General features: G+C 44.8%; 1 protein-coding gene across 1 annotated transcript in view; it reads right to left on the bottom strand.

Moving 5' to 3' along the window:
- MYO16 (myosin XVI) overlaps nucleotides 1–19290 on the bottom strand; it is a 518261-nt gene that overhangs the window by 316617 nt on the left and 182354 nt on the right. Inside the window, exons 5-6 of the mRNA XM_055543007.1 lie at nucleotides 9692–9800; nucleotides 1159–1283 (exon numbers count right to left, since the gene is read on the bottom strand). Coding sequence (XP_055398982.1) covers nucleotides 1159–1283; nucleotides 9692–9800 — 234 coding nt within the window. The remainder of the gene's footprint in view (nucleotides 1–1158; nucleotides 1284–9691; nucleotides 9801–19290) is intronic.

Below are 19290 nucleotides of genomic sequence, written 5' to 3'. Positions count from 1 at the left end.
TCTACCACATCTCGGTCTTTGTGTTATTTCTCATTTGCGTTTAGTACTATTACTGCATTATATCCTTAGCCCACCTACACTGCATAGTGAATGTCTTCCCCAACGAAATGTGAGCCCCGACAAAGACAAAAGGACTTTTGTGGTTTTGTTCACGATGATGTTGTACACAGGACACAGTTAGTAAATATTTCCTCAACAAATGAGTTGGAATATTTTTCCATTAGAAGATGTTATTTTTCAATAAACTCTAAAACTGCTTTGTCATCTTATAGCTTAGAGTTCCATTTTCGGTAGTCTTCTGAAATTTATATTCCAAAGATCAACATCAATGTCTGGGAAGATAACTCTATTGAGAAGTCTCAAAGCACTTAATTTGCATTTAATAAATCTACAAAGGTATCAGGTCTCACACAAGTCTTATTCATTCAGTTACACTGCTTTTCCTCATCTACTGTGTTCAACCTCACACCATATTTTCCCATAGTAGAAATGGAATCATTTTCTAAAATTGGTTGCAACTGCTTCTGTGCACCCCTTGCTTCAGAGCTTTTCCCTTTTGCTTCCGTAGCTTACTTTCTTGAGACAACACCTTCATCTCCATCATAATTAACTCTAACCCCAGCATGCCTGATCCAAGTAATTTTTATGGGTCAATAGGACCAAATGTTCTTCCTGTGATGATAAGACATTGTGCTTACATCCAAATGAGTCCACATTTAATTGTTATGTGTTCAATATAATGCAACCGTGCCTGAGAGCATTAAAAAGCAATGGCAGGCGTTTGTTTGAATTTAGAAATTCATTCATCAGAGTAACATAGGTTCTTTTGCTTAAAATGAAAACAGTCTCCTGTAAGTTGCAGCTCAAAAGTCTCACACTGACAAAAATAATATAAAAATTACTCTAAATTTGTAGGAAAAACATGCATAAGGCTTAAAGAGAATATATCAACAGATAAATGTTGGGTGATGGTATGTTATTTGCACTTTTTTTTTGCATGTCTGTTTTGCAAAATTTCTGCAATAAATATGTATTACTGATATAATCAGAAAAATAAAAAACCTTATTTAGGAGTTAATGGTACCCAATTCTATGTTTTCGAAATCAAAGCACATTCACGTTGTAAGCAGTGTCTCCTAGCGAAGCGCTGTGACTCACCAGTGTTACGCCATCGTCGTTTTTCTCATTAACGTTTCCTCCACGGGACAGGAAGTGTTTGACGTCCGTTAACATGCTCACAGGTCTCTGAAGCTTCATCTGCCGCAGTGAGGTGAGATCCACTCCTGGAGAGAGAGGGGGAGAGCCTTTCAGACACAACGTAGAGCTGTTTCTCAGCTGCTGGGGGTAAAAATGTCATCTTGTATATTTCAATGTGTTCCTCTTTGAAGCCCCTCTTCCGCTTTGAATTCTCATTCAAAGCAGCTATAACTGTTTCTCTTGGCATACAGTCTTACTTCCAGTCAGAAGATAGTCTTGAATAATTTTCCTTTTATATCCCAAAATATGACAGAATGCCTTAGCCATGGGGATCTCTCCGTGGATTTCTGTGTTCGTATAAATCATCAGCAGAGACTGCCCAAAGTATTGTAAAGTACCTGGACTGAATCGAAATGAGTTTAAAGACATGCTTTCTGTTCCCTATGATTTTCTCTTTAAAATAGCTGTTTCTAAAAGGAATGGAATAAAAAAAGGATTTAGTGGGAAAACTGGAAAATTTTGGATAAAGGCTGTGTTATAGATAATAGTATTATACCAATGTTTGGATAAATGCACCATTAATTCGCACATGCTAAGTCGCTTCAGTCATGTCTGACTCTTCGCGACTCCATGGACCATGGCCTACTAGGCTCCTCTGTCCATGAGATTCTCCAGGCAAGAATACTGGAGTGGGTTGCCATGCCCTCCTCCAGCGGACCTTCCCAACCCAGGAACTGAATCTGTGCCTCTTATGTCTCCTGCCTTGGGAGGTAGGTTCTTCACCACTCGCACCAGCTAGGAAGCCCATGGCTGTGTACATTTTGAATGTGAGAAGAAGCTGGGTGAAGGGTACCTGGGATCTCTCTGTACTATTTTTGCAAATTTCCTGTATATCTAAAATGTCTTTAAAATATTTTTAAAGGATGCTCCAATTGATCATTTCATGACTACTAATTTTAATAAGAAGAAATAAACTGAGGGGAGAACTTGAGAACTGGGCTTCACTGAGGTGGGTGATTTATGCAGCAAAGATTCAGGTCAGCTCACCTGTTCATACCTCTGTGCTGTGCTTAGTCATTCAGATGTGTCTGACTCTTTGAGACCCCATGGACTGTAGCCCACTAGGCTCCTCTATCCATGAGGATTCTCTAGGAAAAAGTACTGGAGTGTGTTGCCATGCCCTCCTCCAGGGGATCTTCCCAGCCCAGGGTTCAAACCCAGGTCTCTCACATTGCAGATGGATTCTTCCCATCTGAGCCATCAGGGAAGCCCAAGAATACTGGAGTGGGTAGCCTATCCCTTCTCCAGGGGAACTTCCTGACCCAGGAATCTAACTGGAGTCTCCTGCATTGCAGATGGATTCTTTACCAGCTGAGCTACCAGGGAAGCCCGTTCATACCTGTATCCAACCTGAGCTTTCATGGTGGTGTAATCTCCATAGTAGCGTGTATCTCTGCATTTCTGCATCTCCTGTTCCTAGCCCTGGTTCCTGGACATATTAGGTGTTTACTAAAGGGAAATAATCCACATCATTCCAAATAAAAGTAATAATAATAGAAATAGTGATATTAGTGATGTTGATGATGGTGATCATGATGCAGGTGACATGAGATGACATCTGATTCTGAGAAAGTGTTTGCTGAGAACCAGCTACACTGCTGAGAATTTTTCTCTCTCGTGTGATTGAATCCTTGCTGCAAAAATGGGGAGTCAGCGGTGGGCTCGACCAAAAACGATAGTGTGGTCCTCCTGGTTCCCCTGGACCGTGGCTGGCTTCCCCAGGGTGGGACTCTGGGAAAGTGCTTTAGCCTCGCCTTCCGTAACCTCCATCACAGAAAAAATACACATCCCAGAGGAACGAAGCTAGTGGTAACACCTGGAAGACCCAGCTGCTTGGCAGAGGCTGGCATAGTGCCCATCGGCGGTCATGTCCCCTGTGAGCACGCCACGCCGGCCTCACTGCAGCCTCCTTCCCTGAGCTTGGACGAACTCCAGAGCAGAGATGGTCCAGAGCTTCAGTGGCACGTCTTGCACTTATTACTTGTACTGATGGGGTCAGGTAACTTATCCACTGCCTCAGTTTCCTCATCTGCAAAAGGGGCTGACAGTTTCTTCCACTAGTTGGCATGAGAATGACTCAAAACACACACAGCATAGAAAACAGAGCTTGCAGGAAGCACTCGATGAAAGGGGCCCAGCGTTTTAGTGTTAGTCAGCCTTCTGGTCCAAGCATCACCTGCCACTCACTCAGGGATGTTTTCCTTTACAATAAGGAGGGAGGGAGAAATCAAACAAAATGAAGCCAAATGCAATACTTGAAAAGCGTAGCTCATTTCAAACACTCTGTTCAAGGTAAACCCAGTTTAGTGGAAACAGGAACAAGAACCACCAGCAGCCATATCTCAGCTTCCTGGTCATCAGAAGTCATCTCGGAAGAACTAACAAATTTCCCCAATGGGCACGTTGGTGGTTTCTTAAGAACCAACTAACACTGTCACTGTCCTCTTCCTTCAAGGATTTTGGAATTTGACATGGGAGTTACATTTGGAAAACACTATTTCTCAGATGTCAGTGTTCAATTTTGGATGTTGAAGTAGCAGAAAAACCTGATGGTTACAGTACTCTATGGCTTTGCTAACTTTTAAATGTTGCATGCTTACTGAAATGGTATGCATCTTCCAGAGAATTATTTAAACATGCAATTAATGCTGAGTGATAAAAAAGAATAGGGCTCAGATGAAAGACACAAATTAAAACAGAAATTAGCTGTCACTCATTTTTTACTTATTCGCATTACAACATGTTATGGGAAACAATCTGTTTCCGGTCGCTGCTGTAAAGATATGACTGGAAAGATATGACATTGTATCCCTTTATTTTAAAACTTGATTTTGAGTCAAATATGATACCAAGTAAGACATAACTTTTAGATTTTTGTAATGTGTTCAGGGAAAAAAAGCACAGATGTATTTTTGGTAAAACAATAGAATGGAAATTCCCTCATTTCTTGGTCAAACAAATTTCTTAAGATGCCCCTGGGAAAAAACCAATCATGATGACTACAGCCCATAAGAAACCTATTATTTTGTGGTGAGTAACTGGCCAATCTGAAGCTGAAGCACCAATACTTTGACCACCTGATGTGAAGACCTGACTCTTTGGAAAAGACCCTGATGCTGGGAAAGACTGAAGGCAGGAGGAGAAGGGGATGACAGAGGATGAGATGATTGGATGGCATCACCGACTTGATGGACATGAGTTTGAGCAAGCTCCAGGAGTTGGTGATGGACAGAGAAGCCTGGTATGCTGCAGTCCATGGGGTCGCAAAGAGTCGGACATGACCAAGTGGCTGAACTGAACTGGCCAATACTTGGTTTTTTATTTTCATACAAGTTTTTGAAAAAATTAATACCTGGCCTGCTTAGATTGGCTTCCCAGCTGGCGCTAGTGGTAAAGAACCCACCTGCCAAAGCAGGAGATGCAGGTTCAATCCATAGGTCTAGAAGATCCTCTGGCAACTCACTCCAGTATTCTTGCATGGAAAATCCCATGGACACAAGATTCTGGCAGGTTTTCCTTATGGCTCAGCTGGTAAAGAATCTGCCTGCAACATGGGAGACCTGGGTTCGATCCCTGGGTTGAGAAGATCTCCTGCAGAAGGAAGTATTCTAGTCTGGAGAATTCCATGGACTGTATAGTCCATGGGGTTGAAAGAGTTGGACATGACTGAAGTATATTAATCTAACAATCTGCTCAGATTTATTATTTTGATTGGAATTTAGTAATTTTTTTTGTCTAATTAAGAACATAAGAAACAAATCATTTACCTGAGATGCACAAGTTATTACATGTGATACAAATTATTATTGCCTGATTACATTTGATCATATCAATAAATGCTTGTGTGGAATGGAAAAGACATTAACACCTCAGGTTAATCTGAACTTTATCTTAATTTTCCTTAACTGTCCCTCTTAAGGTAATATTGTTTTGCAACAATTCAGCTTTTCCTTTTCTCTACTATCCATCCTGTATTGGGGATACTCTCTGCTGCTTTCAAAGATAATTTTATCATTAGGCTATGATATGACCCATCCCATGACTCTACAGTGGGAATCCTTAAGCTCCGAGAATTGCATCTAATTTCAGATTTTGTCTTCATGGTAAGCTTTCTAAGAGATCCAAGACTTCAAAGAAAAAGGGTTAAGCAGGCAAATAAAGGAGTTGCAGCAAAGAAAAATAAACCAGGGATGCCAGACAGGTGTCATAGACCTCTACCAAATCCTTTCCTCCAACTCTGACCACAAGTATGCTGCAGGGCTGTTCTCGGCAAACTAGGAGCACTGTCAGCCCCAAAATGGGTGATTCTGAAGGGGCTGGTGCAGGAACAGCATTCCGAATGAACTTTGTTACGCGGGAGGAGTATACAAGGTCATCTGTGGACTGACAAATCTGGAAGTCCTGTGAAAACTGCAGAGGGAAGGCTAAGGCTGGAGGCAAGAACACTGGTGTCTAAGGCTGTTCCAAAATATATAGAAAGACCAGGATTTTAATCAAGGCAGTGATAGCATGGCTGGTGACATATTAGAAAGATTAGAAAAAGGCTCTGTAAGATTTGGTGACGACAACTCAATGGGAGGGATTTAGGAGAAGAAAAGTGATGGTCAAGTACTCAGATTCCTGGGTGCAAAGGCAAGCAGTCCAGAGGGCGTATGAAAGGGCAACAAGAAGTTCCATATCGGACAGATTATCTCAACTTATCTGACATCCAAGTCAAAGACGCAGGACAGGTAACAAAACTCACATACAAGGTTGGGAAAGACTTCTAAGCTTCAGGAATGTCCCTGGGGTCAGGTGGGCGCTAAGTACTCGAGGAAAGGGAGAGATGAGCCAGAGACAGTGTGTGGAGAGGAGATGTTCGAAGACAAAGCCCTGGGAACAACCAACATTTTGGCTCCTGGGTGCATAAGCAGCACATCCAAAGGAAAGTAAGAGAAGGGAGAAAAACAATGGGACATTCGTGGAAGGGAGATTTCAGAGCAGAGTGTGAGCAAGGTCACTGAATGTCACAGGGAGGGGAGGTAAAGAAATACTGAACAGAAAATTGACAGCTGGACAGAGAAGCAAGGGCAATGGCAGGCGCTGTAGGGAGTTTCCAGGTCAGTAGGGGTAGAAGCTGAATGTCGGTGGGCTCAGTGGAGAAGGTAGGGAACTCAGAAGATAAATGTGAGCTCCTTCTTCTAAAATGATGCATTTGAAAGAAAGGAGAAAGGGCTACAGGTGAGGATATATGTAGAGCAACGTAAAAAAGTTTTGCTTTACTTTTCAGGGCCTTGAAAAAACACATCTCTATGTTTTCCAGTAGACATGTACAGATGTGAGAGGTGGACCATAAAGAAGGCTGATCCCAGAAGAATTGATGCTTTTGAACTGTGGTGCTGGAGAAGCCTCTTGAGAGTCCCTTGGACTGCAAGAAGATCCAACCAGTCCATCCTAAAGGAGATCAACCCTGAATACTCATTGGAAGGACTGATGCTGAAGCTGAAACTCCTAATACTCTGGCCAGCTGATGTGAAGAGCCAACTCATTGGCAAAGACCCTGATGCTGGGAAAGATTGAAGGCAGGAGGAGAAGGGGATGACAGAGGATGAGATGGTTGGATGGCATCACCGACTCAATGGACATGAATTTGAGCAAACTCTGCGAGATAGTGGAGGACAGGGAAGCCTGGCATGCTTCAGTCCATGGGGTCAAAAACAGTCAGACACAACTTGGCGACCGAACAAGAACAGCATTTTGCCCACGGTGAGCATCCTTCTTGGATACCTCGAGCTCCCCCAGCAGCGCTTCTTTCTCTGCCAGCTCATTTTATCATCAATTTGCTTTCCTCGAACACCAGCTGCTTTGCCGCACACCGGAGATGTCACAGGCATCAGATGCTCGATCAGAACTCCTCAGCCATCCCGTCTTCCAGCCCAGGAAGCTCAGGCAGTGAGCCGAGGTTAATTGCTGTGCGCGTGTGTACAGCGTATGTCGGTGGTGACAGTACAATTAGAACTTGTGTCCAGCGATCTTCCATGTAATCAACTTGCTCACGACCCGGCCTGCCTCCTGCCACACGCATCCTGACAGGACAGCAAGATAAGCACCCCGATTTGAAACGGGGTGACACAGAGGGAAAACGCCAGGTGCGCCTCCACCGAGTGAGAAGACCGCGGTGCTCCGAATGATGAAAATCCCATCTTGGAATAGGAGAGATTTCTAACAGTATCAGCCCATGTTGTCACAACAGATCACTCTGAAAGGGCACCAACAAGGGAGGGCTCAGGAAATAAATTGAATTAGACAGTATTTACTGGAACTATGGCAGCGGACCTAGATAAGGAGGAGGGATGCAGGCAGAAATGGAACCAGATTGTGAGCGGGGCGAGGGAGGGGCAGACGACTGCAAGGCAGAGGCCGGGGCAGGGGCAGCGACAAATGGAAAACAGAATTAAAAATGTAAGAGATATTAAATTGAATTTGTTCCAGCAAACATGCATTTCACAAACAGACTGTGACAGCCAGCATCGTGATGGATTTTTCTCCCAACCATCCAGTCAGTATCTCCCTTATATTTTTTTCCTTAATCGTTTTTAAAACCAAGAATGCACTTATTTTTCTTTATATGGGATAGCAATACCGCTCCGGCAAATACTCAGTGTTCTCGTGGAACAAAATCTTCTTGTGAGTTGGAAAAACGTAGAAGAAAAGCAAATTATTTTATAAATAAAGATTTTTAATTTTAGTTTCCAAACAGAAAGAGCTACAACTGTAGCTATTAGGAAAACAGATCAGTGAGAAGGAAACTATGCTACAAAAGTGAAAGTGAAAGTCGCTCAGTCGTGTCTGACTCTTTGTGACCCCATGGACTATGCAGTCCATGGAATTCTCCAGGCCAGAATACTGGGCTGGGTAGCCCTTCCCTTCTCCAGGGGATCTTCTCAACCCAGGGATGGAACCCAGGTCTCCCACATTGCAGGCAGATTCTTTACCAGCTGAGCCACAGGGGAAGCCCAAGAATACTGGAGTGGGTAACCTATCCCTTCTCCAGGAGATCTTCCCAACCCAGGAATCGAACTGGGGTCTCCTGCATTACAGGCGGATTCTTTACCAACTGAGCTATGAGGGAAGCCCATGCTACAAAAGTGGCCCAGCTAATTAAGACAGCCCCAGACAGCCCCGTTCTTCACTCAGAGGCACCCCAAGTTTTGCAAAGATCCAAATAATAAACCTCCCAACAGTGGAATGTGCATAGCTTTCAGCTTGTTCCCTTTGGAAGCCGTGGGGTCTGACTCTGACAACTCACAGCTGACAAGATGTGAGAAAGTTCAAGGTCCCTGCTGCAGGAAGGAGCAGGTACCAGGGAGTGACTCCACCATACCGCCTGTCACCCTAGGGATGTGACTCGTGACTTGGTGACCTTCAGACCCACAGCTCAGCTCACACTGTCTCCAGTGAAGATAGCATCCCTTACCTTGCTTTCAGAATTAATGAGACAATTTTTTTTAAGAACCCATGGCTGCGAAGCACTAATTATTATTATTCTAAGCCATCCTCAGAATAAACCTTTTGAGAGGCGCGATCTGGAGGAGGTGCGGGACCCAGAGAACAAAGAGGCAGCTGTGCAGGCTTTTCTGGGAGGCGAGAAGTGCACAGTCTCAGCACGGCGTGCCCCTCGGACATGCTACACCGTTTCTCTGACAAAAGATCACACTTGAAGGGACTGGAGTTTCTTTGGTGTTATTTATACCTGAACCGCAGAAAGAAAAAAAAAAAAACTAAAGATGGGGCATACTTCTTCAGTTTAAGACCATATGGAACTCAGGGTTCCGAATGCCTCCCACTTGGCCAAGGCTGGACTTACTCATGAAATTACACACCGGGGCTGTGCAATTAAGCGTTCTCTGTCAGGGGACACATCTGGGTCCCCAGCCTCAGCTTTTCAGGATGGCACCGGGACCGACCGTGGATTTCTTCAGATAAGGGTTGAGCTTCCAAGTGTCCCCAGGAATGGATGCAGAGCTGCTGGGCAGACTGCCCTTGACTTGAGCCCTTGCTCACCTGCATGAGATGCTTAGGAGGCTGGACATGTTCTCCCAAGAGAAGAGACTGCATGCGACCTCACGCTCATTAGCCCCAAATTCAGTTGTGCTCATTCACTTCTCCTCCCCTCCCAGCAGACAAGCGATTATAATTACAAACCCAGTCCCACTAATTAGGGACTTTGGGGGCCTGTTAAAATGTCCCTTTACGGTCGGCCTCCAGATTTCTGCCAGCTTGCAAACGTGCACTGATGAACCTGACTACAAACACTGCCCAGAACGAGACCCCATTTCAATCCAGGTGACATCTGTCTGAACTCGTGTAAGCACGGCTAAAATATATGCACTAAGAATCCTACCATCCTCTCTCTTCATCTACTGTTCCGTGGCTTTTCGCAACATCAGCCTACCATTTTCATCCAGGTAGGTCAGCAGGATGGAGCTCGAGTCAGTGCCTTCCGTGGCATAATCCAGCGGGATGTTTCCATTGACGTCCTGGAGAAGGACATTGGCTCCAGCCTACAAGCGGAAAAGAAAAATAAGCACGTACACGGTCAGCATAAGGGCTTCCCAGGTGGCTCAGTGGTAAAGAATCTGCCCGCCAATGCAGGGACTCGGGTTCCACCCCTGAGTTGGGAAGATCCCCTGGAGAAGGAAACGGCAATCCACCCTAGTGTTCTTGCCAGAGGATCCCATGGAAAGAGGAGCCTGACGGGCTACAGTCCATGGGGTAGAGGAGAGTTGGACATGACTGAGCAAATAAGCATCAACAACTGTTAACACAGAAAGCAGATCAAAACTTGCATTTCTAGCCTATTTAGGAAACCGACCCAGGAAAGTTCGTGTTAGATACAGCTGGCACATGGGAAACTGGATTTATTTTTTGAAGACAAATTATAGTAGATGTTTTGTGATCAACTCTGATGGACCAAAAGGTTCAACTGACCCTTGATAGGATCAAGAGCCCAGCCCCAAGTACTCGTCCCCACCCCTACCCCCCATGCTGTGCCATAAGACGCTCAGTCATGTCTGACTCTTTGCGACCCCATGGGCTGTAGCCCACCAGGCTCCTCTATCCATGGGATTCTTCCAGGCAAGAACGCTGGAGTGGGTTGCCATTTCCTCCTCCAGGGGATCTTCCCAACCCAGGGATCGAACCCGCTTCTCTTATGTCTTCTGCATTGGCAGGCGGGTTCTTTACCACCAGCGCCACCTGGGGAGCCCCCCCTCCACAACCCCCCTGAAAAACCCCAAATAGCCAATCCCTGGCTGCTGAGCCAGGCACACCTCTGTGCCCGCTGCACTAGAGCAGCCTGGCTGTCCTAGCACGACACAGTGGCCCTGCCTTTGGAGTCTGACGTCCCGTGTGAACTCCAAGCTTCCCCAGACCATCCTGTTAAATCCTTATTCTCCTTGCTCTCCGCAGAAACTCACTGGAGAGCTGTCCTCATGTTACCATTGCTTTCATGAAGCCTGACCCCACAGACTGTAGCCCGCCGGGCTCCTCTGTGCATGGAATTCTTTCAGCCAAGAATACTGGAGTGTGCGGCCATTCCCTTCTCCAGGGGATCTTTCCCACCCAGCGTTTGAACCCGAGCCTCCTGCATTGCAGGCAGATTCCTTACCATCTGAGCCACAGGCAAGTCCAGCACAGTCACATGACAGTCCCCTTAATAAAGACTGAGCTCATGGCTTCTGGCTGGTTTTTCTCTTTCCAGAAACTGCTGCTGCTGCTGCTAAGTCGCTTCAGTGGTGTCCGACTCTGTGCGACCCCAGAGACAGCAGCCCACCAGACTCCCCCGTCCCCGGGATTCTCCAGGCAAGAACACTGGAGCGGGTTGCCATTTCCTTCTCCAATGCGTGAAAGGGAAAAGTGAAAGTAAAGTCGCTCAGTCGTGTCTGACTCTTCGCGACCCCATGGACTGCAGCCCACCGGGCTCCTCCGTCCATGGGATTTTCCAGGCAAGAGTATTAGAGTGGGGTGCCATTGCCTTCTCCTCTTTCCAGAACTGCTTTCTGACAAAAAGGCATCATCCGGAGACGTTAATGGATGAAGTACATCGGATACGACTATCAGACATCTTTCAGCTTCACAGGCTCTCTCCCTCAGGCACCTCTGAGCCCACCTGCTCGACGCTCCCCCTCCCCCAGCACAAACACAATGACGGATGCGCTTTCATCCTTATTAATAAACAAGCAGTCACAGCAACGGTTACCCTGTCTCCACCTTCTTTAATGAGCTCCGTAGAATTTACCAGGCAAGACTTCCCATACGTCTCCTCCCAAGAACCTGTCACTAAACTCAGGCCAGGAAAGTGAACGTTTCACCCTATTCTTCTTCCTGAATACAAGTGTGTACGGCACTGTGAGTATAGGTCATATGGTTCATATAATATCCAAACCATGGCTTCACGTAAAGGAATTGCTTTTTATATTAAATAGTCTGTCTATTTATAATATTAGGGGCTTCCCAGGTGGCACAGTGGTCAAGAATCAGCCTGCCAATGCAGGAGACCTAAGAGCTCTGGCTTCAGTCCCTGGGTTGGGAAGATGCCCTGGAGAAGGAAATGGCAACCCACTCCAGTATTCTTGCCTGGAGAACCCCATGGACATAGGAGCCTGGTGGGCTACAGCCCATGGGGTAGCAAAGAGTCAGACACGACTAAGTGACTGAGCACACACACGCATTTATATATTAAATAGCCATATAGCAATGGTTTTCCCAGGTGGCGCTAGTGGTAAAGAACCTGCCTGCCAGTGCAGGAGACCTAAGAGCTGCAGGTTCGATCCCTGGGTCGGGAAGATCCCCTGCAGGAAGGCATGGCGACTCACTCCGGTATTCTGAGATCTTGCCTTGTTTGAATGTGTGTGTAGCCATATACTGCTTCCCTAAGCCTTAGCAAGTCTGCACAGGTGTTCGAAAACACTGCTCTAATTATAGTAAAAAGTAGGTCAAAGTGGTAGAACATTCCAAATCTTCATGTTTTCCCTCCATGTAAGCTGTACTGCTCACCTGACCGTCCAGAGTGAACCACATTCCTACAGCCATAAAAAGAGACTCCCTTATTTGAATAGGACACGTTAGATATTTCCAATTTTCCCTTACCTAAGGAAAACTTCATTTTAAGGGTCTAAAGACATCAAATTATCTTCTCAGTGCGTTTCATTTTCTTTCATAGTCAGAGTTTGAAAGGAGGTTACTTGAGGCAGTAGTCTGAAGTAGATTTGCTAATGATTTTTTTTCTCTTAGTCTCCAACCAGGCGAATAAGGTTTTCCATATTTATCCTGGCTTCACTGGTTAAAGAATCAATTAAGACACAGAACCACAGGGCGCCCGTACTTAATTCAGTTCTAACAGGCAGGAGGTAATCAAGTTATTTTTTCCCCAATGCATAAATGTTTCAGGTAGAATCTTATCCATGTCAGACATCTGGGTGGCAGATGACAGTGAATATAATTAAGAGTCACATATTATCAGTAACAGCAAAAATAAATAGTACAGCATCGAGGTAGCCCTGAAGGCAGGGCACTGGGGGAGAATGCTTTCTTTTCTTTAAGGACTAATGAGGCTTTTTCAGAGAAAGTCTGAAAACGAAAGGTGGTGCTGAATATTTCATTTGGGTTCATTCACTGAAATTTCCACCCACTAATCACTGGTCTGTGCTGCTGAAAAACCAGGTGTCGTCCCACGTACAGACCTTCCCGGGGTGGGGGTGGGGCGGGAACTTCCCTAATCACAGACCACGGCTAGTCCTCTTTATGTTCCCGACAGTGCCTGGCGCATATTAGATCCTAAAAACTATGTACTGGAAAAAAAGAAAAATAAGCAACCAAACACTGAACTTAGTTACTACAAATTGAGGCAAAGGATTATGATTTCAGGGAAAGTTACTTTCAACTAAATTTTCTGACATGCGTTTTTAAGAGTTGATACATACAATTACAAAATCACTCTATGCAAACTTAAGTTTCCAGCCTTCACTGTTTCTAGATAGGTGACAATTGCAGGGGACTCTTTCATCCCTCCCTCTCCCCATCTCTCCTTCCTCTTTATTTCCCTCCCTTCCTCTGTCCCTCTGTCCCTCCTTCTCTCCCTCCCTCCCTTCCTTTGTCACTGGACACGGGTGAGACATCCCACCAGTGGTGGATCTGTCCCCACCGTGGGACTGTCTGGTCTTAGCCAAGGTCTCCAGAAAGCCTGATCCTGTGTAGTAAAACATGCAGCCAAGGGACACCCCGAAAAGGCAGTATTTCTTGACTCAGAATTCTGAAATTGTTCGCATGTATATGAAAACCGCACTGGCAAGATTCCTGGCTGATTGTCATTCTTTAGTCTGACGAACTCAGGGTTCATGCACACTGATGGCTCCTAATGGGTCCCCCTGGAACGGAGCTGCCGATGACCTGCAGAGCAGAACTCCGAGGCAAGGCCTTCCGTTGGGCGTCAAGAAAATCAATCACCCCATGATTGGTTTCATCAGGGAAATGAATGTTGCATTATGCAAAAGCAAAGTACTCAAATGCTTTTGCAGTTGAGGATTGGATAGTTCCTGCTGGGAGTCCTGAATACATCTTCTCTCTCATAATTCAAACTGGAAGCCCCACTTTGTCCTAAACTCTGCTCCGGCAGTATTGAAATAGAATCCAAATCTCCCATTCTCCTCAAATAGGAATCTTCTTTCCTGCATGTCAGATAACATACGAATGAATAAATGCACATTTCTGCAAGTAAATGTTTTATTAGTTTATGTAACAATTTAATGTCAGTGAATAGAAACTTGTCCATGTTTCACTTAATAATAATTCCCGAGCATATTAATATTGAAATTTGATGGACTTTTAATAAACAAATACCACTTTTTATATGAAAATACTTTGGTAACTTTTAGTTTTAATATAACTACAAGTTAGCTCAAAGTTGCAAGCATAGTGCCAGGAACTGCGGTATGTCTGTTATGGGTTGAGTCGCATGGCCCCCAAAGAAATGCTGCCACCTGAACCTCTGGTACCAGTGAACGCGACCGTTATGTGGAAACAGGACCGCTGCTGACTTGCTACGATGCCATAAGGATTCGGGGGTAAAGTAAATGACAGGCGTCCTAACAGGAAGAGTGGCACTGGGGCGGAAGACAGAGGGGAGACAGCCACGTGAGGAGGAGGCAGAGACTGCAACGACGGCTGCCACAAGCCAGCAGGTAGCTGGGACCACCAGGAACGGAAAGAGACACAGAAGGACGCCCTCCAAGAGGTGTCAGAAGGAGCACAGCCCCACCAACGCCTTGAGGCTGGACTTCTAGGCTCCAGAACTGTGAGAAGCTAGTTGCTTCAAGCCACCCTGCTTATAGAACTTTATTATGGCAATCCCGGGAAAGGAATACCTTACCCTTTACTCAAATTCACCAGTAAGTTTACTTGCCCTTATTTTTGCTTTGTCTTTGTCTCTTTTGACTTTCCTGAATCTCTTCAAGTGAGTAGAGCATCATGTCTCTTTACTCCTAGATATTTATGTGGTTGTTGTTCAGTTGTAAGTCACGTCCGACTCTTTGCGACCCCAGGGACTGCAGCGTGTCAGGCTTCCCTGTCCTTCACCATCTCCCAGATTTTGCTCAAACTCATGTCCATTGAGTCGGTGATGCCATCCAACCATCTCATCCTCTGTCCCCCGCTTCTCCTCCTGCCTTGAATCTTTCCCAGCATCAAGATCTTTTCCAATGAGTTGGCTCTTCGCATTAGGTGGCCAAAGTATTGGGAGTTTCAGCTTCAGTATCAGTCCTTCCAATGAGTATTCAGGGTTCATTTCCTTTAGGATGGACTGGTTTGATCTCCTTGCTGTCCAAGGGACTCTCAAGAGTCTTCTCCAATACCACAATTCGAAAGCTTCAGTTCTGTGACATTCAGTCCTTTACAAACCATAGCTTTGACTATTTGGACCTTTGTCAGCAAAGTGACGTCTCTGCTTTTTAATATGCTACATTTCAGTAGCTTTCTATTTTGGCATATACTTCAAAAAATAAGGACATTATTTCGAATGTGTTATCAAAATCAGAACATCTGACATCACAAAAACTCTATCCTATACAATAGCACGGACCATATCTGAGCTTCATTAATTTCTCTGATGACATCCTTGATCACCATCACCCTCTGACTCAGGAGGGAATATGGAGTCTCCCAGTTTATTGCATTTCCCTTTCTCTTTAGCATGCTTCCAGCTGAAACAGTTCATCTGTATTTTTAATTAAGACCATCTCTCATTAGGTTCTTCCAATGAAATTTTTGGCAGGCCAAGGACACAGGGACTCACATTGGGTATGACACCTGGGTCCCTGGTGATGCAGGTAATTGGATCACCTGGTCAAGTGATGTTTTTATGCTGTGAAGTTGCAGCTAGGAACCCATGGCTTCATACTGATATCAGTAAAGGAATGAATCCCTGATACATGGGAGAAGAAAGCTCTTTCATACAGTAGAACACCAACTAATAGATGCAGCAGGAATGGCAAGGTTAGAATCTAACATTCATTATAGGAATAATTTAGAGGTTTCCCTGGTGGCTCAGCAGCAAAGAATCCACCTGCAATGCAGGAGACTTGGGTTGGATCCCTGGGCTAGAAATGTACCCTGGAGAAGAGAATGGCAACCCAATCCAGTATTCATGCCTGGGGAATCCCATGGACAGAGGAGCCCGGCAGGCTACAGTCCATGGGGTCACAAAGAGTTGGGTATGAATGACTAAGCAACTGAGCACACAGATAATTTTGATCAGATGCAGACGGAAATGATGATGCACATGTTTTTGCGCAGTCCCTGCCCTCTCCACTCTGCACCACTGTGTACTCTTATTGTTGAAACAGATGGATTGGCAAGGATTCTATTTTATTCTGCATTATTCAAGCCACCAAAAGGAACTAGTGGACAAACACCTTAATCTGGGTACCTCAAACAGTTGAATCGCAACCCCTTTCCCCAAACCTGAGCTGATACGTCAGAGTTGTTAGTCTCGAGGAAGTCAGAGAGACGCTTCAGGCAGGGTGTGTACCAGCAGACAGCCGTAACAGAGCGACTTAACCCTGATGACCACTTAACCCTGATGAACAGGGCTGGGAAGGAAGGACTCACCATCTTGCCATTCCATCCCTCCTGTTACTTGAGTCAGACCACCCAGAGGACTTCAGAGCTGCCACCTGCCTGGCAGGGCAGGGAACACAGGGAACTGAACCCAAAAGTCCATGCATCCCTTGTCCCAAGCAGAGACTTTTCCACCAATCCCCATTGTCCAAGCAGAAAGAGAAAACTAGAACCACATAATTTTCCTTTGGATCCTAGAATTTTGGGCAGATAACACAGGAGGCAATATCGCTGAGGAATCCATGTATTCATCAAGGATCTACATATTAAGCACTTATTATGGTGAAAGTGTACTTTGAGATTTTAATAATGGTGCATTTCTATGGTAATAAAAAATTGAAAACCTGTATGACAAGCATTTAAAATTTTCTAACAGTTGAAATTACATTGAAACCCATTTTTACAGCTCCCTCTGTAAACATTCTGAGGTCAGTAATTATTACTTTGGGAGCATGTAAATATTTATGTGTAGCATGGCTGCCATGCTAAACAGTAAACCATGCCAAGAAAAGAAACCCTGCAACAAAGAAAAGGTAATTGTAGAATTCCAAGGGACTGGGGTGTGAATGGCATTTACAGTCCTAACTAAAGAAATCTCTAACAGTGATCCGACGGAAGTTTAAGGTGACCACTAGCAGAAGATGAGCACGTGGACAGAATGGGGTATCCAACCAGGGGTTAAAGGAGCTGAAGCCCTGTCTTCCAGACTGAAGATGAAAAATCAAGGTGCAGCAATCTAAACAGCTATTTAACTCGAAACACATATAAAAGTCAGAGGAACCATCTAAAAGAGTTAGAAGTGGTTGTATCTGGGAGGAAAAATTTGAAGGGTAGAGCTAAAGAGAAGAGAGAAGGGCTGAGCTTTGCAGGGCTTCCAATAAGCCTTGGAAAACTCTCTGGCTTTTGAAAATATGGGTATGCATGACAGTTAAAAATCTAAAATAAAAAAAAAATGCATGATAAGTCGCTTTGGTCGTGTCCTACTCTTTGCGACCCCGTGGACTATAGCCCACCAGGCTTCTCTGTCCGTGGGATTCTCCAGGCAAGAATACTGGAGTGGGTTGTCATGACCTGTAGGGGACTTCCCAATCCAGGGAGCCCACCTGTGTCTTCTATACCTCCTGCTCTGCAGGCAGATTCTTTACCGCCGAGCTGTGGGGGAAGCACACACACAAAAGAGTGGCATGCGTACAAATACGGCACGAGACATGATTGCCCTAATCATAAGATGATGTGATAACAGTATTCTAAGAATAGAAAGTACTGAAAACACACCAAAAAGAGGATAATACTTAGTTGAGGACATTTTATGATGCCACTGCGTATCATTGAAAACCATGATGCAGAACAAAATTTTAAGGCCTGGAGAAATACAGAAAAAGTGAATATAAATAGGCTACCAAGATGTATATATTAATATCAGATAAATTCTGTGTGAATTTTACATGTGTGGGGAAGAGAGAGAAGAGAATGAGATTGATTTAAAAACACATCAAAATATATTTATTGAGGACATCCCTGGTGGTCCAGTGGCTAAGACGCCCTGCTTCTGCCACAGGGGACACAGGTTCAACTCCTGGTTGGGGAACTAAGATCCCGCATGAGGCACAGTGCAGCCAAAAAAATAGAAAAAGAAACTTAGATAAGTTAGTATTAAAGTAAAAGAACAAAACAAAAGCAAGAAGTTATATATATATATATATATATATATATACAATGACTATGTGAAGGAATTATGAATGATATCAATTTTCTATACATTTGTGGGTGTCTTTCCAATTTCTACAATAAACACGTGTGATCTTGATATTGAGAAAACTATCTTTGAAGCTGGACTGGAAGAAGCACAAGCTGGAATCAAGATTGCCAGGAGAAATATCAATGATCTCAGATGTCATCTGCAGAGGACACCACCTTTATGGCAGAAAGTGAAGAGGAACTAAAAGGCCTCTTGAAAGTGAAAGTGGAGAGTGAAAAAGTTGGCTTAAAGCTCAACATTCAGAAAACGAAGATCATGGCATCCGGTCCCATCACTTCATGGGAAATAGATGGGGAAACAGTGGAAACAGTGTCAGACTTTATTTTTCTGAGCTCCAACATCACTGCAGATGGTGACGGCAGCCATGAAATTCAAAGACGCTTACGCCTTGGAAGGAAAGTTATGACCAACCTAGATAGCATATTCAAAAGCAGAGACATTACTTTGCCAACAAAGGTCCGTCTAATCAAGGCTATGGTTTTTCCTGTGGTCATGTATGGATGTGAGAGTTGGACTGTGAAGAAAGCTAAGTGCTGAAGAATTGATGCTTTTGAACTGTGGTGTTGGAGAAGACTCTTGAGAGTCCCTTGGACTGCAAGCAGATCCAACCAGTCCATTCTGAAGGAGATCAGCCCTGGGATTTCTTTGGAAGGAATGATGCTAAAGCTGAAGCTCCAGTACTTTGGCCACCTCATGCGAAGAGTTGACTCATTGGAAAAGACTCTGATGCTGGGAGGGACTGGGGGCAAGAGGAGAAGGGGATGACAGAGGATGAGATGGCTGGATGGCATCACTGACTCGATGGACATGAGTCTGAGTGAACTCCGGGAGTTGGTGATGGACAGGGAGGCCTGGCGTGCTGTGATTCATGGGGTCGCAAAGAGTCAGACACGACTGAGTGACTGAACTGAACTGAACTGATCTTTGAAGCTGAACAATGAACGAAACTATGAGATGAGATGAGATGAAAACTCATGACCATTCTCTTGGGTCCCTGGCAAGTTTTAAATTTACTAAATTCAAAGGTGAGGAGTAAAACTGGAGACAAGTCAACGATGACCTGATAAGCTGGCTCCAGTAACATTTGAATTAGTCAATGGCCAGAGTATAGTTAAAGGTCG

Source organism: Bubalus kerabau, chromosome 12 (assembly GCF_029407905.1).
Source record: "Bubalus kerabau isolate K-KA32 ecotype Philippines breed swamp buffalo chromosome 12, PCC_UOA_SB_1v2, whole genome shotgun sequence".
NCBI classification, from domain to species: domain Eukaryota; kingdom Metazoa; phylum Chordata; class Mammalia; order Artiodactyla; family Bovidae; genus Bubalus; species Bubalus kerabau.
This window is presented reverse-complemented; position numbering and strand designations above follow the sequence as displayed.